The sequence below is a fragment of the Ipomoea triloba genome, chromosome 12 (genome assembly GCF_003576645.1).
Source record: "Ipomoea triloba cultivar NCNSP0323 chromosome 12, ASM357664v1".
Classification (NCBI taxonomy): Eukaryota; Viridiplantae; Streptophyta; class Magnoliopsida; order Solanales; family Convolvulaceae; genus Ipomoea; species Ipomoea triloba.
In genome coordinates this window covers 1,403,575-1,416,243 of record NC_044927.1, presented here as the reverse complement: position 1 = coordinate 1,416,243, position 12,669 = coordinate 1,403,575, and the positions used below count along the sequence as shown (strand labels likewise).

Genomic DNA, 12,669 nt, shown 5'->3' with positions numbered 1-12,669 from the left:
AAAAAAAAAAAAAAAAAACATAGCCAACACACGAGTCGCTAGTGGGACAGCAGTTGCATGCAGGATAGGGGGTGGGGTGGATGGGAGAGGCTACAGGCAAGTGATGTGTTGGGGCAGAGAGGTTGAAGGTTTGAAGTGGTCTAGATATCTTATGATTTATATTGTTTACTTTTTTATTGAAAAACATGTCATTTGTTTTTTTAGGAAACCTCACTTTACACAGCCTAAAACCTTTCCAGATCAAAAGATGCACAAAAATTTTATGCATCTTTGTTCTTTCTTTATCCCAAAAGCATCCCTAACTAGTAACTAAACAAGCAATACTTACTATTGGAAACAACAATTTCTTGTAAAACATTTTTCTTTTCCCCATTTTTATGGGTGTAAAATATTTTTCAAACATTTCCCTACAAAGGCACCGAGAGCTCTAATGATGAACAGGAAAATAAAGTTTACCAAAACAAACAAAGATGTGCATTATGCCTTTTTTCCACCAACCTAAAGAGGAGAGCACTGCTTAGACAGAGACAAAGAGAAAGCAAGATAGCAGCAAAACCTAGCATTAAGGGCGTTACAACGGTACAAGAGGTATAGACAAAAACTTGTGATTGGTGTGGAGGGGGTTTAGGTAAACAGCAAAAAGCAGGCCGCTTACAAAATTTAGCCTCTTTTAACCCAGTGAACAGGCCATTATCGAAGAGAAGCAGAAGTTTTCAAAAATTTTAAGATCATATATCATTTCACAACCCCTTGAATCATAAATTTTACTACTCCACCATTCTTCATCATCATCAGCTAATCAATAGAACCTAACGATCCATAAAGGTGCAGTTTCATTGTGCATTTTCCCGCTAACACAACAATCCATAAAGATACGAGCAGCACATAACTTAGTATTCTACGGTTTCATTGTGCTTTTTCCTATTGACTATGCTAACCAAAACAAAAGCTCTGACTAACACAACTCCAAGGAATCACAAAGCTTCTATAATGGCATTCAGCACTCATCATACAGACACTAACCAAAGCTACAACCTTGTAAAACCGCATCCAAGAGATCAGAAGATGTATCAATTAAAAGTCAATGAAATTAGTAGCAAATACAATCAACACTAACCTGAGCCAGCAGCAGTGATAGCCTGCCTATACTTCTTATCCTGAACATCACCAGCAGCAAAAACACCTTTAACACTGGTTAGAGTAGTTCCAGGCTTAGTCACTACATACCCGTCGGAATCCAATTCCAATTGTCCGTCCAGAAACTTGGTGGCAGGCTCATGGCCAATGGCGAAAAAGAGACCATTAACCTGAAGGTCTGAGACCTGGCCGGTAACCAAATTTTTTAGTTTTAGTCCTCCCAGTGTCCTCTCTCCATAAGCCTCTACCACGGTGGAGTTCCACAGGACTTCAATTTTAGGGTTAGTCAAAGCCCTATTCTGCATAATCTTAGAAGCCCTAAACTCATCTCTCCGGTGAATAATGTAAACCTTTGAGCCGTATTTGGTTAAAAATGTGGCTTCCTCCATGGCGGAATCGCCGCCTCCGATCACGGCGAGAGGCTTGTTGCGGAATATAGGCGCAGCGCCGTCGCAGACGGCGCAGGCGGAAATTCCGCGGTTCCAGAACCCGTTTTCGCCGGAGCCAGAGCCGGCGAACTCGAGGCGTTTGGCGACGGCGCCGGTAGCGATGATCACGGCATCGGCGATAACGGTCCTCTCATCGGAGAACACCTTGAAAGGACTGGCGGAGAAATCGACCTTGTTCACAGTCTCCGTGAAAATCTTCGTCCCAAATCGAACAGACTGCGCGCGACACTGCTCCATCAGCTCGCCGCCGCCTATACCTTGAGGAAAACCGGGGAAATTCTCGACCTCCGAGGTCGTAGTGAGCTGGCCACCGGGAGCGATATCGTTCGCCATCCATCCTTCGAACAGAATCGGCTTAAGCTCCGCTCGAGCGGCATAGATGGCCGCAGTGTGCGCGGCGGGGCCACTCCCAATGATGCAGACATTAGTCTTGAGAGTCTGTTCGGAATCCATGGCGGAAATTTCGGGGCCGACGGTTATAGCGGCTGCGGCGATCGCCGTAGTGGCTAAAGGTATTAGGTTGCGGGCTTTCCTGAACGCGTTAAGGAATTTAGGCAAACAGCCGCTACACATTCTTATCGAACACTTTGAGGATTGACATTTCTGCTTTCTAACCATGCCAGGCTTGACTGGGCTTGGCGGGCTGGATTTGAATTTTATGTTCAAATCGAACCACTAACTTTACAAATGAGAATTGAAATTTCGCCCTTACAAATGTGAACCAAACTAACCAGCTCAGTTGGCGGGAGTTATCGTACACTCTTATTCTTAAATTAAAAAAATTTAAAGTCAATCTGATCAACACTTTGCCTCTTAATTAAACTGCGAATCCAAATATTTGAATGGTGAACATTCAGTATATATGTTCACCATTGCAAGGTAGACTCGGATCCACATAATAATTTGCTCAAAAGAAATGAAGTATGAAATCAATTGTGTGATAGGGCGGAAGAAGAGTTTAGATTTGACATTGGTGAAGGCCGAAATTTAGGAATTAGGAAAAGATGAAGGCATTGAAGAATATGAATAGTGTAAGTGTTGCAATTTCATGGATTCTGCAAAACGCATATTTCCCATTAAAGAAAGCATTATGTTGAAGTGGAATTCAAGTTTCCTACGTATGGCTCCTAGCCTCCTAGTCTCCCCTATCATGGTCCATGATATATTAATTTGCCCGTTAGACCAAGCCAACCAACACCTTTGGGCTGGATCTGTCTGGGCTAAGCCCACAATCCCTTCTCTTGGTAGTTGCTCCTCTTGCAGTCAATCAATATAATATTGGGCTTCCCTAGGGCACAACATTGTATTTGTCGCAAATTTTACTCCGCGATCCACAATGCATGGTGGTCCATGTATCAAAACAATGTCGTTTTGATTAATGAAAAGAAACGGCAAAAACGGTTCCGTTCTGTGCCGTTAACTCTGTGTGTATAAGATATTCAGTTTCATTTTATATACACTGTAGTTCACTTTCAATACAACTACAGTTCTTTTTTATATAACTACAGTTTCATTCGACATTATACACTCAAATATGTGAAACTATTATTCAGTTTCTTTTCAACACAACTACAGTTTTCTTTTATAATACACTGCCGTTTCTTTTCAACACAACTACAGTATCATTTCGATATAACTACAGTTTCACAGTTTCTTTTATAATACACTGCCGTTTCTTTTCAACACAACTACAGTATCATTTCGATATAACTACAGTTTCATTGCGCAATAACATTCAAATATGTGAAACTGTTATTCAGTTTCATTTTAATATACACTGCAGTTTCATTTCAACACAACTACAGTTTCATTTGATAATATTAAAACAAATGTGAAACAATATCTTTTGAGATGAACTGTAATTTTATTTACGAACCTCCATTAAGATTTGACGGCAACCGTTTTTTACTTAATGAAACAACTGCGTTGTGGACCATGATCCACGGTATAATGACTGTGTATTTGTAGATTGCATTGTAATTCTTGGTGTATTTGAACAAAACTTACATAGACTAGGATGGAGTAATTGATTATGAAAGATTATGTGCAACTGCATGCATGAAAGATAACAGATACTCTTCAACAAAGGAATTCTTGCCTGTGTCTGTGTGATTTATAAATTAGATTTATCAAATCTAGTGCATATTCTCAAATATTAATGGAGTCATACAAGGCTAAACATGTTGCAGATATCCAATATTATAAAGAATGTTAATGAACATATTACATGCATGAATATCATGCCATTAATGGTGTCAAGCTAAACATAAACAACCAGATAGTAGCAAACAGCTAATAAAAAATCATGTTAATGTCGTTATGCTTTCAACGCCGTCGATTTTGGAGCGGCAAAAAGGGCAAGATTTGTTTATCTTCAACCACCTGAGAATGCACCGTTTATGGCAGTAATGAGCGCAAGGCAACCGTGCAATAACCTCCGACGACCCAACCGACATATCTTCCCAACAGATCCCACAACTCTCTTTCTCCCCGCCTCCTCCTTTCACCGCCATTCGCCACTCCATCTCCACCTGCGGCCGCCACAAAGACTTCATGTTCCACGCGCCGTTTACTCCTCCACGCGCCGCCTCACGCGCCGCCGTCTCGAGCTCCTCCTTCGACAGCTTCACGAACTTGGAAATCTGTAGCTTCACAAACGGATACTCCTCGTCGCTTTTATTCTCTTCCTGCTTGCGCACGAGATCGTTAACTTGCCGGAGAAGCAACGAGAGACGAGCAACCATGGAGTTCCAGTCCGCGACGGGGAGTTCGCCGGTGCCGGATTTGTTTGCTCCGGCGTGTTCCTTCCAGAAGAGGTGCACGTCGTGCAGAGGGAAAGGTACGTTCATGAGATCGACCAATCGGTTCACGGCGGCGGCGGCGGTCTCGGGACGTGAAAAATCGTCGCAGTTTAGCCAGAACTCGTACTTGGTTTTGTACCGTACGAGGTTAGGAACGTTAGGGCACGGGTGGACAATGAGAACTGTAAATACGACGGGGAAACAACCGGCGCGTCGCGGCGGTTTAAGTCGCGACGGTGGCCTTGTGATCTGCCAAGTTTCGACAACAACGTACTCAGATGAGGTTTCAGAGGTTTGAGGTTTCATGGTTTAATGGTGGAAGAGATCAGATGAGTTATCTTGTACTAAAAAAAAGAAAGATAGATCTTAGGTTTTGGTCTATGTATATATACAGAGAGAAATATCGGTTTCAACTAATGCTATTGGGAATAGGAAATCGCAATCCCAGTCTATCTCAGTTGGGGAATTGCATTGGAATTTGGAAAGTATCAACTAACTTGAAATTACATTCCATATGTATAAAGGATTAATATTTTTTTGAACAAGATTGGAGGGACCCGGAGGGAAGTTACAAAATTAAGTACTATCCCTCGCTCTACGGGCACTAGTGGCTCGCACTATATCATTACGTATAGTTTTTTAGCTCCCTGGGCAGGTATATCTATTGTAACTCAATTATTTTGCTGGTGAGTTCCCAAGTTAACAAGATCATTAGTCACTTTGATTTGTACACGATAAATTACACAGATTAAAATTCTCTAGTCTCTATTAAGCCATCTGAGAGTATCCTCAACGTAAGCTCGGATTGACCTTCTGAGGTCACCCCGGCCTTGGATCCAATTGACTACATTATTTTTTTTTGTCTCCGATTGGATCTCATGTCCTGAACACCTATCTCCCAAGCCCACTGTACTCCATGGCCTTGACAATAGCTTTATAATTGGCTTCAAGGACAATCAAATTCCTCCCTATCCATAAAACCTCCCATCCACTCACCATTAATTAACTTGTCGTATGACTCCACCATATCCCGCCTTTCTATCGAAAGCCTTTGCGCTTCCATCCACGTTAAGGGTCCAATGATGAGTTGTTGATGATGTCCAGCAAGTCCTAATCCTTTTGCTTGCAATAGGCATATTAAATTCTCTCGTTTCGCCATCTCATCAATAGGCCTTCCTATCAAAACCAAACGAGAGGGAGTTGCATATGAAGGACAAGAGGGATCTTGATTGCTACACGAAACATTATAAGTTTCTGTATCATTTGTAATTAAAAAGTATAGTAGTTTAAGTTTAATTTTTTTATGGGCTAATAATGGCCCGAGGACTCAATTGTGTTAGTATATACTTTGCTCCCAAAACAGTTGAATCCCCAACCCAAAGCACGTGAATATATACTTGTCTCTACCTATTTATGTGCTTTGTCCATTTATCAATGTGTGTGGACAGAAAACGTAGGGAAAATAACTCTGAAAAGGATTAATAATTTTTAGAATAACTGGTTGGTGTCATTGTGTTCTTTAATTTAGTTATTTAGTTATAACTTATTATTTTAGTTACAGTATTTAATGACACAAACAAATTGTAAGTATACACTTATTGTAGTTCTCACTGCAATTAATATCTCGTTTCGAACTCTCATAATGTCGCTAGAAATAAGACTTACTTAAGTTTATTGGTCTGACCACTCGAGCCATCTCGAGGGACTTAATTCAATAAATTTTAATTGTATGTATTTGAGGTAAGGGTGTTTTACAAGGCCAACATGGTGTGCTCCGCCACAGCATTGGCCAAAGTGATTGACAACTAACAAAATTCCTTTGTTAAGATCGCCTCTGCTGGTGTTCTGGTGTCACCATCCTCAACACACACACATATATGTATATATATGCATGCAAACTCCATTATCGTACCAACAACTACACCAATCATCAAAATCTCCAAACCTACCTTCATTGTACATTAATTCCTTTTTCTTGTCAAAAATTAACAATGGCTTCCTTCATTTCAACGTCAACTACTGCTCCTTCTGCTGCTACGCTCTCTTTCAGTGCTCCTAATAAACCCCAATGCTCCATCACCCAAATCAATCTCTCCTCCCTTGTAAGATATATACATTTTAATTTATTTTCTCTTTTTCTTTTTCATTTTCGTGTGACAAACGCAGTCACTCTCCAAGGGTCTGCATTGAGTAAGTCCCGTCTTGTCTTGTGATTCTGATTGATAAAGGACAACAAGAAAATTAACATAAGTTGTTCGTAACTAACCAGCTCAAACCAAGAAGGGCATTAAGTCCACTGACCCTTTGAAATTCAAACATGTAACCTCGAGATTTATCAAGTCTATCAGCTTAGCTTGAACAACTTAATTAGGTTGTTCCGTTTTAATTTTGAATTGATAACTAATTTTTTTAAAAAAATTTCTTATAATTTCTGGGCATGCAGTGGGGATCAAGAATAGCTGTGCCCAGCATCAGAATCTCAAACGCAGCAAGAAGGAGATCATCATCCCAGCAGATCTTTAAAACTGCTATTTCATGCTCAATTGTTGTATGATGACAACAACCTTATTTTTTTTTTATTTTTTTTTTGATTTTAAAGAAAATGGATTAATGATTGTTTGTGAGCTCTAATGTGGTGTTTGCAGGCTGAAGCTGAAACTCTGGAGACTGTCCGAAGCACAATTGCGAAGCAGCTGTCAATTGATGAGAGCGCTGTCACCCCCCAAACCAAGTTTGCTGAGCTTGGTGCTGATTCTTTGGACACTGTAAGAAGTTTTAAGCTTTTTGTTCTTTACTTTTTTTTGGGCGACGAAGAAATTAAATTATGTTGATCACTTGAGTCAACATGATTATCGATCTCTCTATTATCCTGTTAGATCGGGCGTTTAAAGTGGGCGATTCCACATTTTTATCACAAGACAAACTCTGCTCAATTTATTAACTTTGATCTGCTCCACTCATAGAGTTATAGTTATGGACTTAATCAACTAAAAATAACGCATTTCTAACCACAATTTTCAATGATAAAAAATAGGCCAAAAAAATTGATTTTTCAACGAAAATTGTTAAAAAGTGAACGAACTTTTGATATAATAAAATTTTTATTATAGTTGATCAACTAAAATTGAATCAGAATAAACACAACATTATTTAACTTTTTGTATGAATTATCGTTTATTGACCTTTTCAGCTTGAATCGATCACTCGAGACATTGAATAAATTGTTACTGCTACAGGTTGAAATAATGATGGCTCTGGAGGAGAGGTTTGGAGTGTCGATTGGAGAAGGTGGCGCAGAGAACGTTGCGACTGTACAAGATGCTGCTGACCTCATTCAGAACGTCATTGCAGATGCTGCTTAATTAATTAATTAATTAATAATTATAGTAATAATATTAAAATTAAAAATACCAACATTTCTTGTTTTTGTTTTTGTTTTTTTTATTTGTTTTTATAAATTTTGTTCTAAATTGAGTGACAATGAAACAACCATAACTAAGTTGGTCAAATGATTGACTTGGTAACCACGATATCCTAAGTTTGAAATGGTCATATATTAGCATGTAATTTTGCTTCCATGTTTCGGAATAACAAATAAATGAAAGTGGAGTTTTAATAAAAGTTTAATATATATAATTGCATTATTTAATGAATATAATATATAATAACCTACTAAAAATGAAAATATAATACAATAAAAATAAATTTTCAATATATTAAATTATTAACATGAACATCTCATCTAAAAACATAATAAGTGTGAATGAAAGTTATACCCTCCATTTATGTCCGTTTTTTCCGTTAAGTTTTTTTGTACATTATGCTATAAAAGTTGTACTTTACAATATACTAGACAAATATACCCCTACCGTTATAATTTCCGTTATCTTTTCTACTATTGTTACCATGCACATGCATCCACTATATATTTTCTTATTTTCTTATTTTCTTCAATAATAATAATAATAATAATAATAATAATATATACACATTATATATTGGAGTTATATGTTAGTTATTTTCTAAAATATAAATATAAAATTTATAAAAATATTTTACATTATAATTATTACTATTATTTACAATAATTTAAATATCTAAAATCTAAATAAATTTAAAATTTTAATATAAAATATTAATATCGGGCACCTACTTTTTGCGCATCGCGCATAAGAAAAACTAGTATATATATATATATATATATATATATATATATATATATATATATATATATATGAGTAATTTATCTTACAATATGAATTATGGTTCATAATATAATACTGGTAATTGTTTTGCTCACTATTGGGCTTTTGGTTGATTATATGGTATCCAAATGAAGCCCATATCCAGACAAATGGGTGAATTGGGCCCATAGCTCCTGCGGGCACTAAACTCCGACCAGTACCGTTATAAAGGCTTGCAGTGTAAAGGGACGATTAGGCCAAAGTCCAGCTCTCATAATTACCAGAACGTGCATTACAGCTATTGGGGTAAAATATGAATATATATATAGATGCCAGTTCAAATGCGTTCAGGCTAACGTGTGGTCCGTGCAATCACACTATTATGTATGCAAAAACACATTAATAGTATTAAAAAACGCACAACAAAAAATGCACAAATACACTACAAAATGAACCATTAAGTACACATAAACGCACTACATAGTGTTCGAAAATGCACCATTAGATATGGTGAGATATAGTGCATTTTTTTTATGTGTGGTGCGTTAATGCATTTCATTTTTCTACGCTTCCTAATATTATTTGTGCATTTTTATATACCTGATGGTGTACCCGCACGTTAAGACCTGGCCACATTAGAACTTAGCCATATATATATATATATATAAAGTTATAAAGAATTAATTACTTAAATACTAGGCTGATATTTAAATTATTAATTTGCGGATAAGCAATTATTTAAAGAATGTTTACTTGTTGAAACATTCATGGATAAGCAATTATGGCGGCCAATTTGCATGAGTGGCGATTCCACAATGGTTCACCTTGACTTTTCAGGCATTTGATTCTTTTCGGTGTAAAGAAATTATAAAATATATATATATAATGCATAGATTTTTATTTTATTTTTTTGTAGAAAAGTTAATATATTAAAGTTACAATTGTTAAAACATATAAGAAAAAACATCATCTAATTTGGACTGCTACATTTACAAGTAAGATAATTAAAGTGATTCATAATTAAATTCTTAATTTTTTTAACTCAACGTCGGATTGGCTAATAAATAAAAAAAGAATTTTAAAATGGGTGGCCAAGTCGTAGTTGTAGCATAATTCTTGTATCTGAATGTCATGAGTTTGATTTTTATCAATATCTTTTTGGTCGAGCCCGTCTCACGGGGTTTTTCTGGTGCAGTTTACATTTCTTGTGTGGTTTGCGGATAATTACACATAAGCGGAGATCACTGAATGCATACACTTGAATAGTGGCTAAGTGAAAGATGGGTTATGAAAATTTATTTATTTTTTGTTGGGTGACAAGGAAAACGCATAATCACTGCTTGAAAGTGTGCACTAGGTAAACACTACTCCTGTGTAATAACTTGCAAAACCACACAGGAGAGGTAAACCGCATTAGACATACTCTATATGATGAGCTCGATCAAAAGAGTGTTTACAAGAATCAAATTTGTGAAAGTAAGTAAAATAATAAAATTTATTTGATGGATCATTTGATGTTATTTGAAAACGTGTATAGAAATCAAATTAAAGGCTTAAAGCACGCAATTGCTTGCCTGCCTATAGCTAGCTCTTAAATTTTCTGCCTCCATTCATATTCTTGCTGATTACTTATTCTGATCCCTAAGAGATGTAAGAATTAAGTTAAGGATGGGTGCATTTAATGAATTAATTCCATTTGCATTGCTTCTAAGCTACAAATCAATTTTGCATGAAGATTTCAATATTAATAATTAATAATTAATAATTCCAGTTGCATTGCTTCCAAGCTACATATCAATTTTGCATGAACATTTCAACTTTTTTTTTTTTTTTAACTCAAAATTTCCAACTTCAATTCATCGAACTATATTCCCATACCGAGGTAATTTGAGTCAATCTAGCTTCAAAAGTCAACATCAAACTATACAGTAGTTCTGCACACAATTCAAAGAACCTATTCCAAACTCAAACCTCCAATACAGGTCAACTTTACTGCTAAAAGCAAGTCTTAAGGGGTATTTCTTATCCACTAGATCAGTATGTTGGCAAATATTAATTATTGTAACTTGGCAAAAATACATTTCATAACTTAAGAAAATGGGAAACCCACGCACTGCGCATAATGTTGTCGCATTATGTGTGTGGGTCTACATACTTAAAATGAGGGATATATTATGTCAAAGAAGCAATCTATAAAAAAAAAAGCATTTTTTTAAAAATATAAATAGTATAGAGGAGAAATGATTAACTACTTTTGAAATATTGTATAATTTTACATTATTTATCCAACTTACACGATAAATCTCTACATTGAAGAAATAGCAAGCCCCTTTGAGAGATGAGTCTCCCTGATTTTCCCGTTCCTTTCCTTGCTCACGACATACCATAATATCAAAAATTATAACTAATAACAAATGCACAATTTTACTTCTTTATAATTACCTAACAATCAACGTCAAATTCCAAAAATATGATACCAGACTCAACTTTCAAACTCGACTCCCAACACTATCTTATCTCACATTAAATTATTTCTTGGATTACAGCCTGAAACTTCAAACTTTGTTAATTTAACAAAATAGTTATCATATCGGAGGTGTTCATTAACGAGGTAAACCTAATTTAAATGATCTAATATATAATTTATGTGGAATGTTACTCGATCAAAGAGCTAGCTAGTAGGTAGCTAACGGAATGTTGGCCTAAATGAGGGTGATCAAGAATTATAATTTAATTTGAATTCATTATTGGACCACGGAGTGATGAATAGGTTTACTTGTTTGTTTAATTATAAGTCATGTATTCTATATTAGTCATATCAGATTATATTGTGAACTTTATGAACTCATTTCAAAACACATAAAAAAGGTAAACTTTAAGTTTTTCAGATGATTCTGAAATTCTATATTCCTGTATATTTTTATACATAAAAAATCTTCACTAAAAATAAGACTGAATATTGATTCTCAATCACTTCAATTATTTAATAGTGTGATAAATGTTGTTTAGGATATGATAAGGCAAAAGATTCATTATTTTTGGCGATAGTCTTAGAATAAGATCAGACAAGCACACAATTTATGGGAATGTGTCTTGGCTTATTGCTTGCTCCATCCCCTAAAACATCCTTCCTCGTATTTCTTGCATTACTTTTTTCCTCGATACTCGTTATTATATTCTTGGACTCTTATCTCCCTCCCATATTCAAATAATCAAAAACAATATGGGGTACATGTTTAATTTGTCTTATATAATAATAATGTCCATATCGAAAACTTTGACTATAAACAAAGGTAAACAACGCACATGCACCTACAGATTTTAAAGTTTACAAAAAGAAAATTATACGTCAAAACATTCAGAGTCTAATAATCATTTAAGTAAAATTTAACCACGGTAGGTGCGACCTAATTCAAATTTAGATTAGTCTATAGTGATAAGAAATCAGGGACCGGATACTGGTCTACCGAATACCATATGCACCCAAAAAAAAAAATCATGTGCCAATAGATGTATATATTGGAGAAAATATAATGTATCCTGAAATGAGTTATACTACACATGCTTGATCTCATTCTATTTATTATACTTCCTAATTAATGTGTAAATTGATAATTATTCTTAAAGGTAGTTGGCTTTTTTCACTTTTTTTTTTAAAATAATAATTTCCTTATACCCATGTTAAGGTTTTCAATTTGCCTAGGTTTTCATTAAGTTTGTTAGCAGATTCGCGGATAAGACTATCTACTGTTTAGTACGTAAGTCTGTTTCTATGTCAGATGTTAAGGAGTGGTGTAATAATAGTCCTCTTAATTTTATTTGTAATGTTCTTCGTTTGGACTTAAGTTAAAGAAAGTAGCAATGCAAAATAGAGTGTCAATTAAGAAGTGGTTGTAAAATGTTTTTCTTTTTTGGTGAATAATTAAAAAGGGCATGTCGTGACAATATGTTGAAGGAGATGGGTTTTGGCTCTTGATTTTTAGGGCTTTTAAAAAAAAAAATCAAATTTGTCAGTTTTATATTTTCGACTCCATGAAGTCACCCTATGTCAAAGTAAATTGAGCAAATTTAATTTCTAGATTTTACACTAAATTGTAC

At 35.6% G+C, this 12,669-nt stretch overlaps 2 protein-coding genes across 3 annotated transcripts in view; one reads left to right on the top strand and one right to left on the bottom strand.

The window, feature by feature from the left end:
- The window catches only part of LOC116000102 (thioredoxin reductase NTRB-like), a 4,602-nt gene extending 2,348 nt beyond the window's left edge, over positions 1 to 2,254 (bottom strand). Inside the window, exon 1 of the mRNA XM_031240125.1 lies at positions 1,118 to 2,254. Coding sequence (XP_031095985.1) covers positions 1,118 to 2,204 — 1,087 coding nt within the window. The 5' untranslated portion in view covers positions 2,205 to 2,254. The remainder of the gene's footprint in view (positions 1 to 1,117) is intronic.
- Positions 2,255 to 6,316: 4,062 nt separating this feature from the next.
- LOC115998063 (acyl carrier protein-like) lies at positions 6,317 to 8,008 on the top strand. Of its 2 annotated transcripts, none has more exons than XM_031237527.1 (4): positions 6,317 to 6,489; positions 6,831 to 6,932; positions 7,033 to 7,152; positions 7,624 to 8,008. In XM_031237527.1, exons 1-4 carry the CDS (start codon positions 6,379 to 6,381, stop codon positions 7,747 to 7,749), a joined length of 459 nt encoding a protein of 152 aa, XP_031093387.1. In that variant the 5' UTR covers positions 6,317 to 6,378; the 3' UTR covers positions 7,750 to 8,008. The 2 variants fall into 2 exon arrangements, with proteins under 2 accessions (XP_031093387.1, XP_031093386.1); XM_031237526.1 differs by having other exon boundaries at positions 6,831 to 6,935.
- Positions 8,009 to 12,669: the final 4,661 nt, after the last annotated feature.